General features: G+C 49.6%; 1 protein-coding gene across 1 annotated transcript; it reads right to left on the bottom strand.

Moving 5' to 3' along the window:
* Positions 1-390: 390 nt before the first annotated feature.
* On the bottom strand, positions 391-3,578 carry LOC123430851 (transcription factor bHLH94-like). The gene is made up of 3 exons (XM_045114688.1): positions 2,972-3,578; positions 2,028-2,516; positions 391-697 (listed from the first exon to the last, which is right to left on the bottom strand). Exons 1-3 carry the CDS (start codon positions 3,335-3,337, stop codon positions 566-568), a joined length of 987 nt encoding a protein of 328 aa, XP_044970623.1. The 5' UTR covers positions 3,338-3,578; the 3' UTR covers positions 391-565.
* Positions 3,579-9,363: the final 5,785 nt, after the last annotated feature.

Below are 9,363 nucleotides of genomic sequence, written 5' to 3'. Positions count from 1 at the left end.
AAATAAAAAAAAATATTTTAAAACAAATGAGTACTACTAGTAGAGTAGCACGACAACAGCTGCCTCTCTACGTCACTGCTCCCTCCTGACACCACCAATTCTATCCAGCAGTTTTGGTTTTAAAGATACATAGTACTACAACACTTTGCATAGCAAATGCTAGATGAAAAAAAAAAGCATTGTACCAGCTGTAGACTGCCAGCTATAGTCCGTATGTGAGAAAAGCACCTCACTGCGTACTGTAGAAAAATGCAACAACAACTTACGTCCACGCATGCGCGCATTGTCTATGAAAGGAATCTCGTCCGAGCCGCCGCACGGAAGGGCGGCTGTGCATCCTAAGCTACTTAGATTTTCCCATCTTTGAAAGAGGTATTCGCCGATTAATGATTTCGTGAAACCCGTACCGCATGTTATTGTATTGTACAAGTACTAGTACAGGCACCGTGTTTTGCTCTGCCTCGTCGACCACAAACCAACGGCTCGCTAAAGCCTCCTAGAGGTCCACTACACTTTACAAATTACTCCTACTTCACGCCGGCATGCCCCGGTCCGGTGCACCTAGCTAACTTAAAATCTCCGGCTGCCCGCCGGCGATCAGCCGCTGCGACGTCGCCTCGGCGTCGATGAGGCAGAGCACGTGGTGCACCGCCGCCGCGATGTCGTCCGCCGTCGTCAGCCCGCACCCTTCCTCCACCTGCAAGCCACACACACGCGCGCACACATGAATCAGAAACATGAAGCCTGAGCTTTGTCAGCAATCGCACTCATCAGGAGAGCGAAGTTCACTGCAGTACTGTGCATAATTAAATGGCATCAGGCCAATGCACGCGAGGCAAAGCGGCGGTTCCAGTCCAGCTAGCGTACAGGGAGGCCGGGTGAACAGGGGATCGGCAGCAGCGTGCTACACCATCGATCACTTCACTGCCGCAGCTGCACCGTCGTCGGAAGTGAAAAAAGGTAGATTCTCCGATGGGGCCTGGCCGATCGACGCCGCTGCCTGCCATGATGAACAGCTAGCTCCAAGGAAAGGCACCACACACGAGCTCTGTAGCCTCCCTTTCCCCCCTCTTTTCTCTTCTCTCTGCTCAGCTCGCCATGTCGATCGATCTGATCTACGGCCCAGCTCGGCAGAAGCCAGAAAGATTCTCCATGGCGCCATCCCGAGCCTACTTTAGCAGGAGGAGAAACAGGGAAAAAAATATCATTTGTGCGGCCCTGCTTGTGCTTTTGAGCTTGAACTGTCATGGCTCGATATAGTGCAGGCAGCAGCCATTCGGGCGCAGGTCAAGTCCAGGCTCCAGAGAGCAGAGAGCTGCTACAGCTATGGAGTGCAGAGCAGAGCAAAAGGCTCTGGATCGATTCCGGAATCTCTCTCTGGTCAAAAGGCGAATCACCAATGGCTAGAGCCAGCCAGCTTTCTGATCTTCCTGGCCATGGCCAGCGGCGGATGTACTACGTACCACGATGCGGCACTGGCTAGTAGCTAGCGCAAGCAATGCACGCCAACCTTCTGCAGCAGAGCTGATATAATGCAGGAATACTGGCTGCCTAGCACCACCGGAATTCCGATCTGCGTCACACCGGAGAAAGTGGAATGATCTTGTTCATCCCAGGCAACAAGAAATGTGAAATGATTCCGATCAGTCTGGGGTTGGGGAAGTTATCTCAGCCGGCACAACCAAGAAATGTTCAAGCTTTACTGTTTTAGCGGGACAAACAATTTGTAGGGAATTTTCTACAGTGGTTTGCTATTTTGGATGATGTGCTAGAACCAACATAGTTTTGGTCCTTCTGAAAAGGCACATGCAACAATAATAATTACTCTAGATGTTTCGCTTACAAACGGGGCAGTGTCATTCTCACAGGCTTTATGGCCACTGGTATTGTCATTTTCCGGCACTCACTTTTTGGCGCTAAAATAGGATAAAATTGAAAATGTAGATTCCGGCGACGGCTTAAGTTTTCATCAGAAAATAAGGCAAGAAAGGAACGAATATTTTGTAGGCGACGGCACGGAAATGTACCTTGACGCTGAGGGAGTAGAGCGCGAGCGAGCCGAGCGTGGTGACGTTGAGGTGCAGCACGGTGAGCATGAGCGCCTCCATCCCGGCGACCATCTTCAGAAGCTGCCCGGGCCTCCGCGGCGCCATCACCCGGACGCTGGCGTGCGTCTCCACCAGGGTCACCTCGATGTCCGCCGCCCCGGCGCGGTCGTCGGCGTCGTCCCGCGGCGGGAGGCGGCACACGTACTGCGGGTACGTGAAGAACCCCGCGAACGGGGGTCCCGCCGTGTCGCGCGTCGCCGACGCATGCTCGCCCTCGCCGCCGCTCGTCGTCGCCGCGGCCGTGACGGTGGCGCTCGGCAATGGCATCGCGTCACGATTGGGCAACGGCCTGTGCTCCTGCTGCTGCTCGGCGAGGAGCGTGCGCTTCTGCGCCTCCAGGGACTGCAACAGCTGCTCGAGCTCCTTCACGAAATCGATGGCGCCGCCGACAATGGATGCCTGGTCGCCCTACATGTCGATCGAATTGAAAGCCAGCGACAGTCAAGTACAGGTACATTCATCCATACAGAAGTTTGTTGCACGTGATCGAACAAGTACAACTTGAAAGAACAGGGTAGTAGGTCGCGGTAACACTCTGTTTCCCCAAGGAAAAAATACATTGCAGGCCATTTACTTGAACTGTGAGTGAAGTGATGACAGGTAGAGGAGGTGCATTAATGGCGCAATGTGGCCGAGGAATGTATGTCTCGCGGAGGAGGGATGCGGCTCTTCCATTATTGGAACGCATTGGCTCCGGTAGCCAAGGACAGGGAGTCAGGGACCGGAATGAAAGAGACAAGAACTCCCGAAGCCAATCACGATGTCGCTCGCTGTAAAGATCTTCACCTCAAGAACTCAACGCATGGAGTGGAGAAGGTATCGGGGATTCGGCGAGGCGCAACAATGTGTGCGTGCGTACTTACCCGGCGGGAGTAGGACTCCGGCATGAGGGAGCGGAGGACGGCGAGGTACTCGTTCATCTGGCGGCGGCGGTTGCGTTCAATGGCAATGTGGGTCATGCGCTGGCTCTCGGCCTCCTCGCGGTTCTTGCAGCTCCTCGCCCGCCGCCGCCGCTTCCTCCTCCCCTGCGCCTTCTCCCCTTCCTCCACCGGCACCGCCGGCACAGCCTGCGCCGCCGCAGCAGGAGCAGACCCTGCCATCCATGCCGATCCGGCGGCGTCGCCGAAGAGGAGAGTGTCCTCGGCCGGCGCGGCACTCGCGGCGGCCGCCGCGTTGAAGGTGTCGTAGACGAGGACGTCGGTGGCCGCGCACAGGGCGTCCAGCGTCATGTCGATCCGATCGATCGAAAGGAGCTACGGAGCTGCTGCCCGTTGGTGCCACGCGTGGGCGCTTCTAGCTAGCGAGACATGGGGGGGAGCTAGGACATGCACGAGACGGTGTAAAATAGTTGTGGCGGGCACCGCGCGGAGTGGGACGCCGCAGGAGCTATCTTCGTGTGTGGCGTGCCCGGGCGATGTGCTCGAAGCGCCGCAGCGGGCGCAGACACACAACAGCGGCGCCGCAGATGCGTGGCCGGGGCCCGTGGCTGAAGTGTGGGCAAGATCAGATATATATCTTCCCTAATAATAAAGCACGAAGTACTTCTGTCGTCCGTCGATTTCATAATTCTTCGTCTGCGTTATGTTATCTCATACGAGCATGTTTTATCATGAACAAGCAAGTAGCATGATGGTTTTTCTCTTTCTAAGCTAGCCGGAAGACCTTAGTTCGAGTCCCACCTTTTTTCGTTTTCTGTTTAAAATCATTTTTTTACCATACGATTATTAAACTACGAGAAGGTGAAGACTTAACAGCACACATGAGTTGTGGTGGCTTCCGGCTTTTACTATTTGTTATGTAATTAAAATGCACTAGTAAATTTACACGTGCAACGCACGTCTTAATCGACATCAAATAATTATTAAACATGTTTTTTTATTATTATACAAGTTTCATAACCAATAATAAAGTTTGTTGGGATGAAATAAAAACAAGACCACATGGACAAACTAAAGCGATCATCACTATCTTTATTAATTTCATGTTATCGGTGGTCCAACAAGTTATCCAAAGATGAAAACTTGACGTGTATTTTTTTCTAATCTTCATTGCAAGAAAACAATAATGTTCAAATATACACAATCTCCCGAACAACAATATACATTAATTACATGTCATTGTTTCGCTGGAACATCCGACAAAGCACGGGAAATAGATGAATGCTTTAGAAGTTGTTGTGCTATTTGGTATACTTCAGCAGCATTTGTACTGAATGTTGATTCCAAACAAAAAGAATTAAAGGAAAAAGGTACAATAACTCAAGTTACCTACATAACTCCATGTGTAAATACAATTTTTTTCATGTGTATGGTGATGAATTTCCATAGAACAAAAAAAAAGGCGAAGACTATCAAGAAATAATCAATTAAAAAAGTGACAGGACAACAGGGTATAACTGCGCTTTGCCTTTGTTAGTTCCTACAGCTAGGTGAAAGCTACGCTCCATCCAACTAAGTGAACAAATGAGTGTCATCCAAATCTCAAAGCTTACTTGTGTGGTGCATTTATTGGCGAAAAAGTTACCTGTACAACCACTCACAACCATTCCTTAGTCTAAAGCAACAAATCGGGGATAAGCGCCACTATGGATCTTCTAAAATGCCACATACCCAATCTTTCTGTAGGTCGAGGATACATGAGGTCTCTTTGTCCGGAACCACCCCGAGCCTTACTCGCATGCTACTACTTGGTTGACTGTGATATAATAAAGTGTGTGCAAAATCAGAAGTACAAGTATCATGTTAGATATAAATGAAATTTCTCATATTTGTGTTGTACAAGGATTCTGTAAGAGGAAAAATATAATCTTGATGATAGCGGTCATACACATAGTATTAAGCAAGTATTTAGAATTTCAGATAATGCATCCGACACCTGCTAGGCTCTATGTAATACATGGTTGTAATAGGGATATGGTTCAATGTTAATGCCTTTTATTGGCAGACGATCTGTGTCAATACCAGCTAAGGGCTTACGCATCAATACTGGTTACTCGATATAATGTTCATATTATATTAAAATGAATTTTCCCATGTGATGGAAACGCAACACCAATACTAACCCGCACCATCTTGAAGAAAAGATCGCGTCTAATTTTTCAATACTTCATAGAATAACCATTATAAATGTTGCTGAATGCATTGCAATTGAAATTAACTAAATCACTACAATATTATAAAGGAGGTGTGCAATAACTCACCCGAAGCCTTGACCATGAATGAAGGCAACTGAAATTGTATTCCAAACCTGTAAAATAGACCTAAAAAATCAATAAAGTATAACATGAACATATATGTGAGAGCGAGAATGATTCGAGCACATGAGTTACCTTGACTCTTCGAAACAGTAACAAACTACCACTCAATCATGGAGAATGAATATTGTATGGAGCAGAATGGAAGTCGTACAATGATGACCTACACACCAGATAGTTGGATTAGCATGATTTTCATGGTGTACATCTTGATTGTTATTTCAGAGGATATATAGAAAGGAAACGACAAGGATGCAAAAAATTCTCAGATTGAAGTACCCATGATTGAGTAGTTAAGTCTCCTTAGCACGCTCACACTTCATAAGAAGAGTCCAAAAATGTGATTATTGCTGGTTACTAAACCTACTTACCTTTTTCTATAGATTGAAAGCTATTTACTTTTGTTAAAAGATAAACTATTTTACTACAGCCTCTGGTCAATATGATAAACTATTTAGTACATATTTACCTGCTATATTCTCATTTGGCAAGGTAAATAAATCTTCCATCATTTATCTCCACGCCGCCGTGCCGTGGGCTCGCAGGCGACGGTGTGCGCCCAGTTTGTGCTTAGGGAGGAGACTGATGCAGACGGAGAGGATAGGGGAGCGGGCGCCGCTGCGCCACAGGCTCGCGCGCAGCCTCCGTCAGCGATGGCCGCCCCACGCGCAACCTGCTCCTTTGAAATTGGTAAGCCTACTTTTTGGCATTACGTCGGTGCTGGGAACGGGAGCGCGGCTGTGGGGCGGGTGGGGGAGGAGCGACGTTGCAGTTGGCGACGGGGGCGCGGCGCTGGGCGTGCGTGAGGTAGTAGGGCACGGAGATCACGCAGTTGGCGACGGGGGTGTCGAGGTCGTCCTAACCGAGCTGGCGGAGGTAGGCGAGGAGCATGGCGAGGATGTGGGTCGGGGAGAGCGCGATGCGGCGGCCGAGGTGGTCGACGTGGAAGGGGAGGCGCGGGAGGTCGCGGGGGCGGGGCGGGAGGCGAGGAGGAGGAGGCGCTTGGGGCTGGAGAAAGGGGCGTGGGAGGATGCAGCGCCCGCGGCGTGGGCGCCGAGGAGGCGCGCGTTGTGGGAGAAGGCAACGGCGGCGGGCCACTCGCGCTTGGAGTTGGACTCGGCGTTGAGCAGCACGTCGATCCCCCGCTGCCGCGCCGCCGCCGCCACCAGCGTGTCGTTGCCGATGTCGAGCCCCACCATGCTCATCACGACAGTGGCGGCGATGGCGGCTGGCTGGCCGGGAATTGGGGTTCCGGATTCGATCTATGCGGCGAGAGGGGGTCAGCTCGGGAGGGAATGTGATTTTAGGGTGGGTGGGTGCGGGTGTGGGGGCTGGTGCGCCGAAGGGGTACGGGCCGCGCGCGCTGGGGTGGGCGAGGAGGTGGAGGTGGAGCACGGTCAGCCTTCGGTGAATTTGGTAACTGCACACCGTCGTGGTGCATGGTTGGTGGAAGGCCGTTAGATTATAATTTGTTGACTAATTGTGTGGTGGTGATTGGTGTTTGTTTTTTGTGGGTCTAATAGCTATGTGTATTTAGAAAAGTTCTCGTTTGATCCTTTATTAGTAGTATATATATATGTATTGTATTGTCCCACCACGCTCCCTTCCACAGAATACCATCAACTTATGTACCTTTATCACTTGATATCAATATAAGCAGTCCATAAATTCTGTATGGAGTTAATCCGTCTCTCCATAGGAAGAAAACTTGTGAGATGATTATGGAGGAGATTACCGGAAGAAAATTGACACGCAAAAGAACATGCCATGCTTAATGATTCCAAAGATAGACACGCTAGAGGTGATATGGAGGAAAATTGTTAAAAAAATATTCACAATTAAAAAGATGTTTGCAAATAACAAAAATCTTCTTGATTTTCAAAAATATCAAAAGATTGTAAAATTGTTCATGAATTTGAAAATTATTCACGATTTCAAATATGTTCAAGAGTCTAAAAAATATTCTTGATTTCACGGAATTGAGAATGATAGTGTATCTCGGTGATGCAGCAAAATGTGATTATGATCATTGAATATTTTGATTTTTTTTCTCCCGTTGCAACGCACGGGCCCTTTTGCTAGTCACACTAAACCGGCATCAAACAACCGGACGGAAGACCCGACAACAATCACAAAAATTCGATCCAGACATCCCTCACAAACGTGATTTAAACGTCTCGAGACTAGTCGGCATCCCTCACATCCAACATAATTATGGTGCGGATATGAATGCCCGGGCGCGTCTGTCATGTCGGACTGACGTCAGGGTTCCACGTGGAATCGCTCGGAAACCCGGCAGTCCAACAAACGTCTCCTCTGATAAGGAGGTTTGAACATCACGAGGCGTCGGTCCGTCCTGTCGTTCAAAGCCTAATTCGACTATTTAAGTCCGTCAGTGTTCCCCAACCCTAGCCCATCCACCTCCTCTCTCTCTTGCTCCAACGCTTTTTCCACGCTTTCCGGCTTCGCCATGGTCTGTAAAAGGATAAGCACATATGCTATGCTCACATCGGAGCACCAGTGCTAGATTGAGCAGGACATCCGGACAAGGTGTACCACCCGCATAGTTGTCGAGCTGCCTCCGGACTCGTTGAAACCGGAGGAGGGGGAGGAGGAAGAGCAGGCAGAGGAGAAGGAGGGAGAGGAGAAACAGTCGGCTCCGATGAAGGTGACGTATCCGGAGGACGAGGAGGAGACAGAGCAGCCACACCAGGAGTTGGCGCCGGCTCCACGCACGAGCATGGAGCAATCGGAGGTGGAGTGTAGTGCCCCAAGTGTAACCTTCCCTATTTGGAACCTAATGCAAGTGGGTCCACCTTGTCAAAGATATGATGATATCATTTGTGCCATGAGTTCTTGTGATGTCCCTTGTATTTTATTCCTTCCTTCTCATGCATGCATGCAGAGCATATCATTGTTTGGCTTGTCTTGTGTTGTGTTATACGATCTTAGCATTTCTTGTGGTGTGGTGATCTTGTGGTAAGCTACATTGTGATGTTGTGTATGTGTTGGGGTGCTCTATGATTCCATGTGTGTGTGACTAGTTCTAAATGAAGTGGGCTTGTCATATTTGCAAACCTCTCTCTCTCTTTTATATCTCAAGCCAATATTCACTTGTCCCAACCTTGATTCAAAAATGCCCATGATGTGGTATATTTTTGTGGTGTATGTCAAGATGTGTTTTGCTGTTATGGAACTTGGTTGTGAGGTGCAATTATTCACAAAACAGATAATACAAATGCTGTTTTGTAATTAATTTATTTGCTCCAAAAATATCGTTTGTATTTTATTTAAATAGTATAATTGTTTTCATGGCCAGGGTCATTTTTAGTTTGATTTTTCTCACCATAATTAGCCCTGTGTCTTTTCTTTTCTATCTGGGTTTCTTTTATTAGGAAAACATAGAAGCAGGTTTTTCTTTTTCTGGCGCACCAGTTGGGCTTCCTCCCATCTAGTCGGCCCATCTTCTCTTTATAACGCAGCCCAGTATCGCTGCCCCTGTAGACGGCGTGCTCGTCCCCCTTCCTCCGTCAGTGTTCCACTCCAGCAGGTTCAAAGCAGCGGCGACTTGACGGCGTCACAGACGTCGAGGAACGTTCCTCGCCCCTTCCCTCCATAAAAGAAACCCCCCTTGGCGTCCATGCAGTAGGGTTTCCCTCTCTCGCGCCGCCACCTCCTTTCCCCTCTCCACCTCGCTCTCTGAAGATCCACGTCAGGTAAGGTAGAGCCCCTCCGCCATGGCCGTGGATTGAGGTCCTCCTCGCCGCCGCGTACGAGCTTCTTCTTCCTCCCCGACGACTCGGCGAGCACGCGGGGTCATCCACGAACCCATCCCCGCGGCTAGGTCGACACGAGCTCCCCTGCTTCCTCTTCTCCACGACGGCGACAACCCCTCCCCGACGAGCAGGCCAGAACGGCGACCACCTCTTCTTCCCGTGCTTCCTCTCCGTCGCGGCCGAGTTCTCCTAACGTAGGGTGAGTAGATCCATCTCCTACCCCCTT

The sequence above is a fragment of the Hordeum vulgare genome, chromosome 2H (genome assembly GCF_904849725.1).
Source record: "Hordeum vulgare subsp. vulgare chromosome 2H, MorexV3_pseudomolecules_assembly, whole genome shotgun sequence".
Taxonomy (NCBI): Eukaryota; Viridiplantae; Streptophyta; class Magnoliopsida; order Poales; family Poaceae; genus Hordeum; species Hordeum vulgare.
This window is presented reverse-complemented; position numbering and strand designations above follow the sequence as displayed.